General features: G+C 43.1%; 1 protein-coding gene across 1 annotated transcript in view; it reads right to left on the reverse strand.

The window, feature by feature from the left end:
- Positions 1–1,166: 1,166 nt before the first annotated feature.
- Positions 1,167–18,452, reverse strand: part of GPR107 (G protein-coupled receptor 107) — a 41,591-nt gene continuing 24,305 nt past the window's right edge. Inside the window, exons 15-18 of the mRNA XM_009569467.2 lie at positions 17,264–17,313; positions 16,479–16,562; positions 15,502–15,626; positions 1,167–9,327 (exon numbers count right to left, since the gene is read on the reverse strand). Of these exons, the coding sequence (XP_009567762.2) occupies positions 9,231–9,327; positions 15,502–15,626; positions 16,479–16,562; positions 17,264–17,313 (356 nt within the window). The 3' untranslated portion in view covers positions 1,167–9,230. The remainder of the gene's footprint in view (positions 9,328–15,501; positions 15,627–16,478; positions 16,563–17,263; positions 17,314–18,452) is intronic.

Raw genomic sequence — 18,452 nt, forward strand, 5'->3', positions numbered from 1 at the left:
CTGACCTGCTCTGGTTTTACAATGAGACAGAAGCGTCTTGAGCAAGCTTTGTAAGCAAACTGCAATGGCAGTGTCCACCCAAACCCCACCTTGCAATCCTTAGAATAAACTCACAACCAAAAAACCTCCAAAACTCAAAAACCATTCAACCGTACAAAAATCAGCTCACACTTCCCATACAAGGACAGGCTGAGAGAGTTGGGGTTGTTCAGCCTGGAGAAAAGAAGGCTCTGAGGAGATCTTATAGAGACCTTCCAGTACCTGGAGAGGCTACAGGAAAGCTGGAGAGGGGCTGTTCATAAAGGCCTGGAGTGACCGGATGAGGGGCAATGGGGATAGACTGGAGAGGGGCAGATTTAGACTGGACATAGGAGGAATTTCTTCACAATGAGAGTGGTGAGGCCCTGGCCCAGGTTGCCCAGGGAAGTTGTGGCTGCGCCATCCCTGGAGGTGTTCCAGGCCAGGTTGGCTGGGCCTTGGGCAGCCTGATCCAGTGGGATGTCCCTGCCCATGGAAGAGTGTTGGAACTGGATGGGCTTTAAGGTCCCTTCCAACCCAACCTATTCTGTGATTCTGTTTTTCAAATTGCAATGCCATAAGAGGTTGAACCATTGCGTCCCACAAGGCTGATTCATGGCAACACACAGGCATCACGTGCTTGGCAAATCCCAGCAGATCTTTCTGCTCAGGTTTTGCAACACCAGTAAAACCCCTGACTTATCCCGAATAGGGATTAGGGCACACATGTACCAGCTCCGTTTAACACAGGACTTCGGTGTTCCTCCTATAGAGGAGCCAAACTCACTCAAGGCACCTACAAGGTTTAACAGCAAAACAAAACAAACCCCCAAACCAGAAATTATGTACACAATGTACTTCACACAGAGATAAGCAAATAGAAAAAGAATTACTTAGGCATTCAGTCCAGCTCTCAGCCGATAAGGGGTCATTCCCTATAGTACATTTAGCAGTGATTTGTCCAGTCTAGTGTTGATTACAGAAAATGACACAGAACTGCCTCTGTTTCTCCAGGGATGCTGCTCGCAGCCAAACCCATCTCACTGGCAGAAGGCTTCGCCTGATGTCTTGCTTTCCTCTGCCTTCTTCTCACTTCTCCATAGCTCAGGCTTGAGCCACGCTAATTAATTCCCCACCCGTTTCTGCAGTTCCCCCCCCCTCTATGCAGCCATTTTGTAGCGTCCCACATCTTCCTGGCTCTCTTTAATCATCACTTAGTCAGGCTTACAGCTTTAATTCTTGTAATCTGCTGTCATTGCCCAATTCTCTCCACTCAATCACTGCAGCTGCTCTTTGTAGCCCCTCCAATTTGGCTACTGCCTTCTAGTACCAGATCCACCCCAAAACCAACAAGTTTGGCTTCTCCCAGGGGATGCAGATCAACACCTTCACACCCTGCTGGGTGTGGGGATTTCTTACGACTTTATCGAGCTCCTACAAAACTAAGTATCCTGAGCAGCTCAGCCCAAGAGGCATTTCCAGCCACGGAGGAGCCGAGTGAGGCACTAACAATCGCTCCTGCACACCCCGCAGTGAGCGATGGGCACAGACACATCCGTAGGGTGACAGGCTGCCAACGGGACATTGTGCCACCCTACAAAACTGACTCAGGACCGCAGAATATCAGCTCAGGGCAGCGTCCTCAGGGACAAAACCCCCTTATTAATATATTTACCCTTGCCACAGCAAATCCATGTCGTTAACGGCTCCTCTCATTAAGGATGCTGGAAGTCTCTTGCCAAGCTCAGCACAATCATCCCAAGAGGGAGCAGTAAAAGGAGAAACATTTAGGTTGGAAAAGACCTTTAAGATCATCGAGTCCATCCATAAACCTAAGCTATCTCACGCATTATATCTCAGCCACCCCACTAAAAATATTCCACAGTAGAAAAGAGTCAGAAGAAAGCAGAGTCGCCCCAAGTTACATTATTTTCCATGGATAAAAGGGGAGAGAAAAGAGGAATGACATGCATTTTTTATTGCTTAAGACACATGAAAGCCCTTGTCTCCTGACTGAGGATCCCACTATCAGGATCAGCTGTGCCAATACAAGTTGTGTTATTACCTCTTCTGTACAAAGCAATTTGGTTTTATTGACCATTCACTATCCAGGGCACTACAACACGCTCCTGCTCATTACAGTCTGTCAGTCACAAGGCAAAGGAAGGCAGAAACAAGATTTAAAGAGAAGGCAGCTCTTTGCAGTCATGAAAATAATCTTGCTCTAGCACGAGCACTGACAGCAGGCAGCTCAGGCTGCAACAAGGAGCAGCAAGTGATCAAGACAACTCAGAATTTCAGACAGTAGAAGAAAATCCTTACAGTAAAATAATTTACCTCCTCTGGACCTACAAACTCGCATCCAAGCACAGAACATTGAGGAAAGCTGCATTAGGGCTCTGGTTTTGTTTATCCTCCCCCCTAAGTAAGTCAACCAGACAATCCCTGCTTGCAGTAGACCTTCTACACCAGGGGCTCTGTTGCAAACAGGGGCTTTTTCTTTTTCTCTCTCTCCTTTGAGAGGATAGTCAGAAATCAAGACCCTTTTCCCACATTACCTACATTTAGCCTGAATCTCAAATGAGTTTTCCCATAATTTATCCCACTTTCCACACTACACCTCTCACATTTTGCTTTTCGTTACAGGTGAACGATTTCTTGGCCCAGTGCAGTCAACTCCACTGGAGCGCCGCACACTTTTGAGCAGGGATGAGTTTGGCTGCTGTCACTTTAAAGGGTGATGTTTTAAGGCCAAACATACAACTGAGAGAAAAAGCAGAATATGTTCCATTTGGGAAAACTGACCATCCGACAACTACCTGGATGAAATAGATACAAGCCATCCCAGCAGCCTTCACCCATCACCACCCTCATCGCATGGCATCTGTTTTACTCTGCCACAGGGTATTCATAAGCCCTAAACCCACATCCTGTTTATAGTTTAGTTCCCTGGTAAAACAACACCCACCCAAAGGCTTCAGGCAATGCAGAATTTAGGATTTGCAGGGTAGAGAACAGAGGCTATTTTTGGCATTACCCCTCAGTGGCAGGATGAGAACATCTTGAAGAACTACATTCTGTGATAAAGGACACATGCTTTTTAGATGCAGGGGATTATCAGGAAGAGCACTTTACAGAAATATTTTGCCCTCCTCATCCCTGCCAACCAAAAGCATGGCTAGATCCCAACCATCTCAGGAAGAGAAGTACAAAAGTCTCAAATAACCTTCAGCCCTGCCTAAAACAAACCAAGGACATGCCCTTTTGAGATAACGCAGTCTGATCCACTGAGGATATTACTGAAGATGAAGGTTTCTACCCTCAATTTGTTTCTGGTCACCCAGGTTCAAAGCACCAGGCTCCTTGTCTTCCCCTGCGCGGCAAGCTGACACCATTGACACAAGGATGGAAGCGCACACAAGCACAGCTGTAGGATCTGAAGATCTTTCAGCTCCAGGAAAGGCACCTCAGTGAACCCCACTGCAGGCCAATGACAACAGAGCTTTTCCCCTAGCTTTTCCTGCACAAGTTTTTCATGCTTTGACTCTGTACCGACAATGCAGATGTTAACGGTTGCAAATGGAAGGCAGGGATGGGGAAACGCAGACTTCTAAAGCAACAGGTCAGCTTGGTTGCTAGGAGTTCAGAAGCAGAAAATGAGATGCATTCAACTTCTTTCCGGTCAATTTTTATTTTACACGTTTGCATCACAGCAGGGAAACCAAGTTACACAGACCATCTTGATTTGTATCTACCTTGCTTCTCTTCAAATACTGGTTGTTCTTTTATTAAAGCTTAAAAAAATACTGAAAAAAACCCATTTGTACATCTGAACATGAACTGAGGAACAGGATATTTACAGGTCACCAAAACCCCTGGAACTGGACCTTGCTGTACACAGTGAAGTCTTTTTGACTTCTTTTGGAGGTCATTTACTAAATGAATTCAAAGCTACACTGTACAAGATGCCCTAAAGCTGCTTAATAACACAAGAGGATCTAGTATTAAATATTAAGTTACTAAAGTGAAAGGGAAGCTATTTTGACCCATACTCTGTTTTGACAGAACAGGTACCAACCCAGCACCTCGGTATCCTAGCTACAAGACTAAGTGCTTCGGATAATGTGGAGGTTGGGCTCCACTTCATTACATAGAGAAAAAAACGCCGAGTAAAATCCCACAGGGAAATATTTATTAAGACCTATCCTTTCTAAACGATTGCTGCAGTCAGAACAGAAATGGGTTCTTGAGCCAGTCGTCCCACAAGGAGTGACTCTGCCCAGCCACGTACTTCTGGTACTGTCACTTCACAAATAAGTATCTCAGTGTTTTTCTTAAATCCTGTTCTGGCCACTTGCAAGTTCGCATCACGCAGAGTTCTTACAGGATCATTGCTACAGCCAAGCAAGAAACTACAAGAGGGGAAAATACGCAGCTTCCCAGTATTGCTAAGTAAAAGTGATTAATAAGCCCAATACAGCACCATACCCAGCGGCTACAAGAAAAGCCAGATTAATCCAATTTAGAACAACGTTTTCCAGCAAATCAGCCCTAGGGAACACAAAGAAACATTGGTCAAGTGCCTCTGGGCAGCACTGCCTCAGTTTTCATGAAACATTCAGGTTACTGAAGTTACACTGCCTGAAACCTATGACCTTGTCCGTCCGTCCATCCCACCATGTTTCAAACATCACTGCACTTTCCCTCTGCTGCAGGCCACAGGTCTGTGCTCTTGTTACAAAGGTGAAAGATGGGGAAATAAACTATGATTGAAGTGGAGGTCATGATACAGAACCAATAAAACATTCGCTTTAAAGTAACAGCAGTTCATTACCTACCACGACAGGTCAGACTGACAGAGACAAACCAGGCAGAGTAAAGGAGGAAGGATTTCCTTCCCTTCTATACCCATGCTACTACTCAATTCTTTTTTTTAATAGCTAGGCCACTTCAGTTTTCAGAGCTCAATAGAACATACAAACACCCAATATTTGCATCAAATGCAGCCAGGCAACATTCAAAGAAAAAACAAACGCCCCTCCCTTTCTTGTCAATTTGATTGTCACCAGTCAGACTGCATTTCTCTTCTCCGAAGGGAGCACACTAGAAAGAAGATATAACATCCTAAAAATCTCCCACTGGACTTTCATGAATACACACACTGGAGTGATTAGAATGTGCCCTTTCACGGCCACAAGGAATGTTACAGTGCTTAAGGGTACGTGGTGGATGCACACTCATGCTCAAAGAGTCCACTTAACTGAAATATATCGTCCACATTCCTAGCTCCAAGACAAAATACTGCAATGCAGCAAATTTTTACAACATGTTCCCAGGGTATGCCAGCATGGAAATCCAGGAACAGGGCACTCGGCTGGAGAGAAACACCGAACAATGCACTGCACAGATCATGACACGCTGAGCAAGATGACAACATGAAAGAGCATCTTAATAGGACAGCATGTGGCTTCTTCAACTCAAACTGCTACAGCCTGAGCAAGCAGCAGCAACGTTCCAGATGACCCCATTATGTCTTGCTATCTTTTAGTACGTGTCTTGATGAAGCATCAAGGAAAACATTTTCAGGCCTGGAGAAAGCAAGAGTCTGGCAGTTGTCGGCAAGGTTTCCTTTGGAAGACAGCTTGCTGAACAGTTACAGCAGGAAGAAGGAGTGCATCCGTGGCATTTGTGTGTCATCATCAATAGGGATTTATTGGGGCGAAACCTGCATTACAACTGAAAGCTGAACCAATCTCATTCTTGTCTGCAGAGAGTGCCGATCACTCCACTGCAGCAACATACATGCATGCATTCAAAACCATTTACTGGGAATTACACCAGGTTTGCATTTCCAGGACTCCATCAGGACATAGCTGTCTGCTCACATAACAATTGGTGCTCACTTCAGTACAAGGCAGAGACACGAAAGTAAGGCTGCATCCCAAAATGATCTGTAAGCCATAAGCAACTCTTCTATTTTCCCTCCCTGTGAAGGGGCAGCTTCCTACCAGATATACAGCCTTCAGCATTTGAAAGGCAAGCACTGTGATTATCCTGCCTGGTGAGCTCCAAGCTGCTGCTTTTTCCTAGCAATATAGTATCGGGCACTTGCCAGTCATGCAGATGCAGGTTTGCCCTGGGAGGAAGGGGAGGGAGCAGCCCTCTCTTCGATGCTCTGCTGTGCAGCACACACTGTGCTGCACGAGAAGCACAACGGCAGCCACTCTCTCCATCCTCCGACACCCCAGCCACTGTCCAATCCATCATAAAAACTTACAAGACAGATTTTTTTGACCTGCTCCAAGGAAATCCAGAGAAAGTGGAAATTTACTTTGGAAATGGCTGCAGTAATGACCTTCTATCACTCTGTGTTTGACTTGTACATCCACATTCGGTTTGTTTACTAGTGCTAAGGTCTGATTTGTTAGTGCTGTACTGCTGGTTAACATCCTGCATTAAGTGCGAGCTGAAGTCTGTTGTAAAGCAGACTGCTGAGCTCAGGTCTGAACTTGGAAAAAGACTCTTCCAAAAATACTGAGTACTGCCATGGCTTTTCATTCCAAGACCAAAAAAAAAAAAAATAAAAAAAATCAGCCTTTTTTTGGATTTTGACAACTGAGCCAGGGACTTGGCAGATAAACCCACACCGTACACAACCTTAGCAAAAAAGTACACAAGAAGAAAAGAAACCCAAGACTAAGGTAAAAGCACTAGCCAAATCAGCAGCTCCATGGATGCTGAGGTATGAAGTCAGTAGCTGTTTGAAACAAGCTCAGCATGTGCTGGGATCCCGGCACAGCCCCTCATGGGTTTGGGTGAAATGCCAAAGCCATCCGAATTTCACATCTACTTTGCAAAATGCATTAACAGGTCCTACTCCAGCACAGTGTCCAGTTTACCAGGGATGCTGCACTTCTGTTCCTGACAGCAAATCCTCATCCCTTACAGACCTCAAGTCTCCAGGGTAACTACTCCAAACAAAGTTTGTAGCCTGTTTGAGTGGCCCTTGGGATGCAGACAGTGACACTTCCACACAAGACTGTGTGGAGAGAGAATGAGTTTTTCAGGTATTGTATTTAAGGGTACAATGAGCTGGGATTGCCTATGTTTGCTTATAGCCCAACTTCTCACACCTCAACTACTTCGTATGCAGAAGATTTCTTCATACAGAAGGTCTAAAAGGCTCATTGGTTGCCCAACAGCCTTGCTAGTGGTGCAGGCTCTCTGAACTAAAACTGTGCCATTGACAATGACAGAAGTCAAACTGTCACTGCTGCGAACACTATGCATTATAACTGATGAGGAAAACACAGAAGAGTACTCTGTACCTACAGAAGAGGGCTAGTCTCATGCTTTTATCTGAACTAAAAACAGTTCCAGATATCAAAGCAGGAACCAACACCTGCAAAGAGAAGTAGCAACTGGAGAAAACTATGTTGCTCATCAAACAGCAAATCTTGGTACAGACTGCTCACTTAAGAGCTCTACAAACCCTCTTCAAGGCTAAGAAAGAAGTGGTTCGAGGTCGCAAAGAAAGCCCCCCTTCTTAAAGGATAAAAACCCTAGTGGCTAACAGTCCTCTAACCAGTTGTGCTCCAGAGATGTAGTGTCTTCAGTCAAAAAGCTATTCCCAAGCGAGTTCGTAAAAGCTGCGGCACACCCGCAGCTCTGTGCTGATGCCTATCCCTGCCACCCTGATAGACGCACTTTGCTCAACAGCACCATATGTCAATGTCTCTACATGAATATTAAGGCTTCGGTGGGTCAGCGAGTTAAATTTGATTTATTTTTCCTTAAAAGCTTACCCTCACATATCAATGAATCACTTCCATCTCCCTCAAGATTAACAATTATCTGCTACACCTTCCTATTACAGCTATGGGCACCAGCTTCCCTTACTAACAATACCAGAGCACTACAGATAAAACACACGTGGAATTTGTAACACGTCTGTAAAAGACTCCACTCCAAGTCTGCAGGTAATAGTAGAGACCTCCGTACTCCCCTGCACTGAGGTTCTGGTCACAATCTTTTCCTTTCCTGACAAAAAACACTTAGGAGTGGGAGCTGCAGGTGTCTGGTTCTGGCAGCAATACCATTCTGACAAGTTCAGCTCACCTGAAACAGCAATATCATTAAACCTACACAGCCAGAGAGGTACAAGTAGCCAGCCAGAGAGGCTAAGGAACTCAGGATAACGGTGAACCAGAGACTTATGCTGCATTATGCTTGCTAGACAGACTTCCACTGGAGATTCTAGTACTGTTTGCACTGTGCCAGAAAGGAGTGTCTTTTAAAATACCTTAAAAATATCCTATAGAGCAGATCAAAGTGCTCTGGGTCACAGCTTGAAATTAAATGTTTTAAGATAGCATGGCAGACTTCTAAGAAAGCAAGCATCAGTCTTACACCTCTTGTGTATTTCTTGTCAGGTGGGTGTGAATCAAGAGCAACTCCATCAACATTGGAGAATTTACCTTAGTGCTGGATTGCACTACAGGCTGGTGCTTTTAGTGGAGAGCAGTTACTCGCTCCCTGTATAACAATACATTTGAAACCCTGACATATTCAAGTGGATACCTGCATTGATAAAGACAAGAAGATACTTATCAGCCTTCCCACTGATGTGAGCAGTGGCAGAACTCGTCTGATCCAATGCCCCATTTAGTCTCTCAAATAACTGCAATTGTTTCTATTCCTTTGTTTTGCATTGTTTTGTCCAAAAAGCCAAAAGAAGTGTTTATAAAAAAGAAAAACAGAATAAATACTTACATCTCTTATCTTCTTTTCTCACCTTCTGACACTGTGTAATTCCCAGTATACATGTTACACAGCAAGTGTGTACAGAGATATATATGAGCATTATGTAAAATATATACTTTAGATACACACTACAGGTCTCTCTCCATATTAGTATTCCACATTCTGAAGAATGCAACTGCAAACAATTCAGAATACCAAATCGATCCAGAAAGAGGGGGGAAAAAGAATAAGCTACCCAAAATCCCTAGGAAAGCACACTCTTTGCAGGTACCAAGAGATCCCATTTTCTTATGGTGAGAGGAATAGTATTTCTGCACTGCTTTGCTCCCCTTAGACACACCCCACGCCGCGGTTTCAGTGTTGGGAAGTGCCAGTTGCTCCCTTTCCACTGAGAGTAATATTAATAAATTAAAAAAGTTTCTCTGAAAGTGCTGCCTCAGTCCAGTCTGTCATGCCGTGCTTTCCCAGTCGCCACGTGGCTCTGCCGAACCATTCACCACTTTCTTGACCTTCTTCATGCCCTCCATTACTCCAGAAGTCGTCACCCTGAAAGAGAAGGGAGAAGCATCAGAGAATCAAACCTGAACTGTGATATCCATTTGACCAGCGGCCCAGAGTTGTGTTCCCGTGCGTGACAAATAACACTTCAAGTTCCTCACAACCAAGACCCAGCCCTCTCGATGTTTGGCCCTTCCTATCACTACTATTCTGCGGGCCAGGTATCATCTTGGACACGATACTGATGGGAGGTGGAAGCAAGGCTACTGTACTTGAGAGCCTCCAGGCCATCTTCATCTATCATTAAACTAAATGAGCAAATTACATGATATTTGCTCATACGTGAAAGAAGATAGCAGGGATGGTTAAAATAGGTGTTCACTTACTACAGTTTGAACAGGTCGCTTAAAAGCCATTTCGGTACACAACTGAGCACCCTTAATTCTGTGCATTAAATACTTTCTTCGGCATTTGCACTGCTTTTAATAGGTTCAACGTATTATCCGAATGCACACAGGATGGACAGTGCCACAAACGAACCTTATGCACACAAACTCCTGTTAATAGCAAAATTACTCAATGAACAGCATAAAACAGGAGAGAGAGGCCATCCTTTTTGTGACATCCAAGTCTGGATTTCCCCATGGAAACCTGACCACTGGACTATAGAGCATTATACCACTCAAACATTAGGTAGACTGAACTGTTTATCCAGCCATAACATCACCACTCCTCTCAGAACTACCTTGGCTCTCCCAACAAGCTTTTCAGCCCAGTACCTTTTTGTGTTGCTATACAAAACAGGCTATTTGCATGCACAAGGCGATTGCTTTAGTCTTTTGCACAATAAGATTTTCATTCCACACAGGTACTTTTTCCCTACAAATGTGCTGCACAGATAATTTTGGATGCTGAAAGTAAGAGTGCCAATAGCTCAAAGCATTCACAAGGGATGCCTGGAAGCATAGCTAAAACCACCCTGTTCAAAGACGCTCCTGCCAGTTTGCGTGTGCTTCCCCCTTGCTGTTTACCACACAAGAATACTTCATTTGATCAGACCAGCTAACAACATTGTCACAGTGCCACTCAAGAGAAGTGATCTTGACTCTCCTAGTAATCTCACACTCTTTGATAATACCCTTAGTTCCACATTAGATATCAGCTTCTGCTCACATACTGTAAAATAATTTACTCAAACTGGTGTGTTTAGTGGTGACAGTACTGGGATTGTCAGTGGTTCAGACACTTTAGCATAGGCCTAGATGAGCTCATGTTTAAGGCAACAGAGAAAGGGTAAAAAGATCAAATAGTAACATTAGTACCTATTAGAATAAAAAAAGGAGGAAGACTGAATTAGTAAACATTTGCCTGGAAGACATCACATGAAGCTTATCAGCACAGAGAAGCTGTAGATCTCCTAAGTCCTCCCTGTTGACAAAGGTTTTCCCCATAGTCACACAGGAAAAACTCCAGGGAAACATGAGCTAGACAAAGCCACCAAAGAAGATGCCTAACTAATTGGAAAAGCATATATTGAGATGGACTTAATGGTTTCCTGTCAAAAATGAAAGAACATTGAGCGTAGTTCCAGAGAGGTCTGTCCTGCTTTCACTTCTCCGTATGTTCAGTAATTGCCTGGGTAATGGAATAGAGAACCTGCTTATTAAATCTGCAGCACTAAGAGTTACATATCTGAGAACGAGACTACAACGCAGAAGGATTCTAGCGAATCAAAGCAATCACCTGAAAAATATGGGACAATGCAGCAAGACAGGTACAAAGTTTACTCTTCAGAAATAGTCAACTGCATAACTCCAGAACAACGGGCTCAGTATCAGTTCTTCAGGGAAGAGTTGAGGATTACAATGGATTACAAACCAAAAATGAGCCACTAACACAGCAGTGCAGCAGCAGACAAATTGGGATATGTAAACAGGTGTTTCATACATGCACAACACCAAAGTGGTAGATCCCACCTGGCACGCAGTTGAGATTTTTAGCACTATACTTTATTACAATTACAAACCCATTACACACCAAGATGATGACAAAAATGATTAGAGATTATGGCTAAGAGGTAAAGATACGCTTCCACGGAGGGAAACAATGAACAGCTACCTACTGAAATTGCAATCAGGTCAACTCATGTCATTTGTTACCCAAGAGGCCACTTACTGTTCTCACCTTGCAACAACAAAGAACTGGGAGAGATTTGGGGCTGGATTCCTCAGTACTGGGAGTAAAAGACCATTTGATGAGCACTGTTCTTGTCTCATGACAAGCGTATGGCGTAGCTCTTGAATCCTCATTTTCTCAGACTGTTCACATATAATGGGCAATTCGTCTCCCTCTCAAAATAAGTTTAGCTAACATGTTTTATTGCCCAGCAAAATAAGGGTATCAGCACTAAGACCAAGCACACTGCAATTATCATTATAGTCCTCTGAGAAGTCTCAAGCCTTCACTTCTGACTTGCAGAACTGCAAGGAAACGTTCCTCTTGTCTGCAGTTTGTTGAACCGCATTTTGTATCCCACAAGCCAGCTGTAGCTAAAATGCAACAGACACTTCTTACTAAACCATCTCTCTCCAGAGAGGGGGACACCTGTCATGAATGAGGCAGAAAAGGAGTTCCCTGAACACTCCCTTGCACAGTGGTACATGCTGTGGAAGTTTCACTGGTGTTGTAGCCAAGATATTGAGGAACGCCAAACACTCAGAAGCATTTTCAGCCCTCCATGGTGGTGGATCTCAGCTGTCTTATCTCTTATTTTTTGTAGTCCAACAAGAAACACTGCAACACTGGCAGCAGCCAGCCTTTCCAAGCTATTGCAAACCGGAGTGAAAATCGATCAGTCATTGAGGAAAAAAACTGATCTCAGCACGGGAAAGATGGGTTAGATAAAGAAAATCACTTCTAATTGATAGTGTCATGAATCAGTCTGCCATGAAGCACAACCTGAGAGAACGCAGAGAAAAGCAACCAAGCAGGACTTCAGGTCTCAGTACAGAACAGGTTGCCTCATGATAGTGAGAAACTCCAGATCCAAAAGCATAAGCAAAGATAGGTCAGTGTTGCCACAACAGTTCACTGTGTTGAGGCTGTTTGGGGCATTAAGAACAAACAACATCAGTCTCCATGCACTCAGCAAGATAGATTTTCTGAGCTGAGAACAAAGCCATTAATGGCTTTTCTTGCACTTCCTCCTCCAGTGGAACTACCTTAACCTCACATGTACGTATGAACATTGTTCTCAACAAAGATCTGTAGCAGAGAACTTGGTACATTTAAGGCAAACAGACTAAGCTAATGAAATGACATACTGCAAGAGTTAAAACCAACCCCAAACTGCTTCCATTCCCCTTCTTCACTTCATCTCATCTACTGAACTGTTTATATTTGTGGTTTTGCCCCAGAAACAGCATTAGGACTGGAAGCATGACATCTCTTTCTGCCAAGTGTGGCTGCACCTTTTCAAACAGAGTACTGGAATCTAACAAACGGTCAGCGACGAGCCCACATTCTGACAGAACGGGCTCAAGAGGCCACCCAGCACAGAATACACAGAAAGCCACTTTGTTGGTGACAAACGGCTATCAGCCCTTCTTGAAAAAGAACAGATTAGTCCTTAGTTCACAGTTAGCCATACTCACCTCTCCACTAGGAGAACTTCTATCGAGCCTGGTATAACTGAAGATAAAGTCCTACAGCACTTTGGATGCTTTCTCCCAAAGAGAGAGGCATGCTCATTGAAAAGACTAATTACAAGTCACCTTTGCTGTTCTTGATTTGTATTTGATTTTTAAGAGTTACAAGGAGGGAGGATTTGTGCCTTATGTTGCTCATGTCACAAACACATTGTCTTCGGGTTTGTCTTGAAACTCTGCAGATTGCCACGCTGTCCTTAGTGATATTTACATTCACTGCCAGACTGAGCTTTGTATAGTTTGTATTGCATGAAAACAGGCATAAACTAGAGGGCTGCACTTAAAGCATCTTTTTTTTTTCCTGGAAAGCAGGCTCAGTGAATCTCATAGCTCTCCCCTCCACTGCCTCACAGAAATGTTTAGGCTAAAGGAACAGAATCTGCAGCAAATGTTTTCAAGAGCCTGACTTTAACAAAAGTCCCTCTGGGAGAAGAACGCCACCATAAAACATGGCAATAAGGCACAGCAGAACACCATGAAGTTTGAAGTTTGCAGGCTTTTAACTTCTGCCATGGCTTCTGAAGGCAAGGGTATTTATCACATCAAAGACAAAGCACACTCATGCAATGGTTAGTCAGGATGCTGTCAGGCACTTAGTCACTTGCTCCAACAAGCCTTAATATTTTTTCCTCCACAGAAACAACCTTTAATATTTATAAAAGCAAAAATAGGACCAACAAGACCAAGTCAAGGAGGAGTTTAATGCACTGTGATTGCAGCGCTTCACCTGTCACAGAATGTGTGCACATCACACTTTTCAAATGCATGCACACTGAACCTCCCTGAGGCAGCTGGGCATGGAAGAACAGGACTCTTACAGATTATACCCTGCCAAGTGCCCAAATGGAGTAAAACTTCTGGTGAATCAGACGAGAAAAATTCGAGCCAGGCTAAGAGGAACAAACCCAAAAGGCAAAACAACGAAAACTCCCATGGCAAAGAGCCTTACTAGGAAAAAGCTCACAAGGAATTCTGATCCTTGAGTTTCTGGTAATGGTTTCACTATAGCAAGATGCAAATAATTTCATTAGTTCATTAAACTTCCTCCAGCTTATTCTTGGCAGATTCTGTTAAATTTAGCAGCTTCTCTCATTTAGTGAAATCATTACATATGAAAGGTGCTGTATTATTAGTCCTAAAGGAAAATCCAAGTACAATTTCATTAAGCATGTCATGCAAAGTTGAAATCCACTCTAACAGGCAATCTTGTAAGAAAAAAAAAAACAACCCTCATTTCTATGCCAACTGCAAATCCTGCCACATCTTCCAGTTCAGACAGCATCTTCCTAATGTGGATGCTTACTTCCCAGGTCCCAGTCTGAAACCAACTTCTTATATAAACCATTTAAGTGCTTTCAAGTGATAGTGCTTTTAGGGTCACTGCCCACCAGTTGGATTCTACTTGCAACAATGACAGATTTTATGGGTCCAAAGCAAAAATAACTACAAATCGGAAACATCTTTGTTACTAGAGACATTTCTGAAAAATTAAACTCCTTGCCTGACATTTTGGGCTGGATTCTACCTCAAACCTCCTTGTACAATTTGCCAATAAGATCCATTTCTTTCTGAGCTAACTATAAGGACAAACACATTCTGCCTTTCTTTGCCCCCACAAGAAAAATTGGAGCGTTGATTTGTTTCACCCATAATCAAGTAAAGGAGATTTGCCAAACTGGAAATAAACTCTTAGGAATAGGCTTCTGAGCCTGTACATGAACTGCAATTATGCATGAAGTGTGTAACTACGGAAGAGATTAGGTTAGCTCAGCTCCTATTAAGGCAACAGAATCTGTAGCAATTATAGCTGTATTCAACACTCCTGGCATGCTGAATTTCTGAGGGCAGTTTCTATTACAGATTCAGAAATGCCATTCATTTTAAATCCCCAGAAAACTACCGCAAAGAAAACGACACGGACTTTGGTTGAGCCTCACATTAACTTCTCCAGACTATCTTGGGTCCCGCTGCATTTGTGGTGTCTCATGGTTTAGCCGCAAGGAATAGAACAGGGCAGAGAGTTGGTAAAAATCCACATCCTCAGCTATCAGTGTTACTCAATATAAATTTCTGTGAAGCTACAGGCTGAACATCAGGGTAGAAGTGACCTTACACCATATTCTGTGGATTGTTCACTGCTGTCAGTGGTTTAGTTGATAGTTTGCTTTCTTAAATATGAAGCATTAGTGACAATCCGCAAGGCTCACTGGTATTCACTAACAGATTAAATAGAGGCTTTTTAAACTGGTATTTTCATGGGCATCTTTTTGCCCCACAAAAAGCTTTATCAGATTATTCCATACTTCTGCAATACCCAGCTCAGAGGTTCCTAGGCACATCACGTATCTCTTTGGTAGTTTAATACACATCAAACAGACACCTGATCTTTAAATCTGTGGGCAGATCTTAATCTTTTTCAAAGAAGGATTTAGAGAGATTAAAGTAAACTGTTTTTAAACATTCATTTTCTCAAATCAAGTGAAGAGGTAAAAAAAAAGGGAGGAGGGGTTCTTACACAGCTTCCATATCCAAGTCATCCTCATCGTCTTGAGAAAGCTGTAGGTAGGGGTTGTCTGATGCCGGACGGAACTTGTACCCAGTGAGGACAAAGAACACAAGTGTAGCCATCTCATCCAGCAGCTGCAAGCAAAAACACAAAGTTGAAGTCCAGTCCTGTAATCCTTCATAATCATAAAACGTTTCTCCTCATTCATAAGGTTCAAGATTTAATGGCCAAGAAGCCTGTGCCACAGCAGAAACAAAGTAATCCATGTCCCGGTATCATTAATCCCAGACTAAAGTCTGTCAAACCCTTTGTTCTTCCAGCTTTCCCTGTCACTTTAAATACAGTTACAGTTCTAGCCATCACTCCAGTGACTTGAAATAACTACAGCAAGACTTGCCTTTTAAATGAGGGGAAAAAATACTCATCCCTAAAATGTTAGGTATTTACAACAGTTAATGTATTCCAAAGACTCCCTGCACAGTTACTTGGATTATACGTTAAGAAACCAAGTATTTAAAAATCACTAGGCAAATACAGCTTGTAGACGAAAAATGGAAAGCCTATTCCACCAGCTCCCCGGGGCCTCAATTACGTAAGGCAAACCTGACCAGTCTCTCTCCTTTGTATGGTCTTGATTAATTTCCTTCAGACACTTTTAAATTGAAAGACCAAAATCAATAATGCAATTACTTTCAGACATTTCACATATAATCCAGCAGCCTTGCTGGACAAACAGAACTAAAAATATATTCTTGCCACTTTAGGCACATCAGTGATAAAAGCCAGGAGGAGATGGAGTAAAGCACTGGGCTCTGAGGTGCTCTACTACACGAGGAACACAAGGGTGAGGGTGGGGGGGGGGGGGGGAGTCCCTACAACACGAGGAACAATTTACGGATCTTTCTTTGGTGTACTCATTTAAAGAATAATAATAATAATAAACAATAAATCAAGGAATGGGCATATTTTCCTTTGCTGACAAATACCTGGTACAGCCATTTCCACTGGAATGGAACAGCAATCTTTATGAAAATTGCTATGATCCTTGTGAAGTAAATGTAACACACAATCTGGGAAGGAAAAGAAGAAAGCATGAATGAGAAGAACAGCATCCTTATAGAACCTTTCTCATGAAAAATAGCTCCAACAATTCCCAGACAACTCATTATATCAGATTAGTCCTACTATGCTCCTTGATAAACATGGAAGACAGTGTGAGGGCTCTGCTGCTTGTTGAACGTACAAACAACTTAAGCTATTTAACTAACAGCTGGAAAATGCTTTAAGTATTAGGATTTTGCAGAACTAGAAGAATCAGGATTGTAACTTATCTTATTACTCATAAGAGTCTGAAATGAGGCTGTTGGAAATCATTAAGAAGCCTGTGCTCTCTTGGGAGGTAAGCTCATGGCTCCCATGGACTTAACCAGAAACTGCACATATGTGTCTCAAGGCACCATTTGGTCCCAAGTTTATTTTTTAGCAAGTTTACAGTACGTTATTCAAGCCCATCAATTCAACTGGCAGCTCAAGCTGTCTCCAGAGGAAATCAGTAAGCATTACAAATAGATGGAACCAAATTAAAGATAGACAGAAGGGAGCGAAGGGAAGTTGCTGTGAGGATTTTAGGTAACAAAGTACAGCACTGCCATGGAACTAAGAACATCTCCACCACATCCACCAGATATAGTGCCTTCCAACATGCAATCCACCAAAATATTTCAACAGCTTCTAAACGTTCTGTATGCATGCATGCTGGTGTTTTACTCACCATAACATAGTAATGTCTGAAGAGCTTCAGTTTTGCTAGGTTAATGGCAGCTATTAAGAGAACACAAAAGTCAATCAAAATATTAATTAAAATGAGACAGTTTCTTTTAATGCTTACCTACAAGGTAGGCAAGTGCTCAAAACTAGGACTCGAGTAATCCCAGAATAGAAGGTTTGTCCCACGGCCCACTGGGCTCCAAGGAGTGCCAGTCTGGCTTCTCTGTGGGCAGCTCCTTACTGGGCAGCTCCTAGGCTGAGGCGAATTCCCTCTAAAAAAGGCAATTTGGTGGGATCACTTTTACACTAAATTTTACATGCGTGTGCTCTACAATATAAGCCCTTCCTCTAATGCTTATCTGTAGATAGCCAACTACATGCCATCACCTCAGTCCTGCTAGAAGGGCCACACACCACTTGGCAACACTTCCTAGAAAGTTCAGGTCCTTTCTAGAACACTTCCTGACCTGCTTTGTGTCCTCAGCTGACATAAACGACTTCGAAGAGCTTGCAGCCCTGGGAACCACTGTTTCTTGTTGAACAGCAGCAGAAGTATTTTAACATCTACGTAGCATCCTCTGTCATTCATGGCTCAGTCATAACTCACAAGTGAAATGGGAAGTCATCTCATAGCAAATGCACGTTTCAGGTGCAAATCATATAAGCTAAGGCCCCGGACTAACCTGCATACACGAGACCGATTACATCAGCTCTTGAGGAACAGAGCAGATATTCATGTGAACAAGCAGAGGTCAGCAGCCGATGGAACAGCTGTCAGCTCTAGTTTGAGAGTCAGGTTTGAGAAGTGCAGCAGAATTACAAATACGGACTCCTGGTGCTTTTGTGACAACAGGAGAGGCAAAGAGTCCAAGATGTGTTGACAGTATACAGAAATGCAGTTTAGAGTCAATGAACACAAGCTGCCAGCTAGAAAGTACTGTCGCATGCATACTGGTATTTCCCTCAAGCCCTCATCATTTTTTTATCAGATGTGGAAGTGCAACATATTATGCCTAAGTTCACCTGCACCCCCTCCAAGAAACTGCCCACTGCTAGAAGCAGATTTGTAGAAGGCTGCATGTATTTGCACTCATAAGCTCTTCCAGGTTCATCACAGTGCAAAATACATTATTACACACTAGAAAAAGGAAGGCTAACAGCTACCAAAAATGCTTCACCTTCCGTGACAAAAA

Source organism: Cuculus canorus, chromosome 19 (assembly GCF_017976375.1).
Source record: "Cuculus canorus isolate bCucCan1 chromosome 19, bCucCan1.pri, whole genome shotgun sequence".
Taxonomy (NCBI): domain Eukaryota; kingdom Metazoa; phylum Chordata; class Aves; order Cuculiformes; family Cuculidae; genus Cuculus; species Cuculus canorus.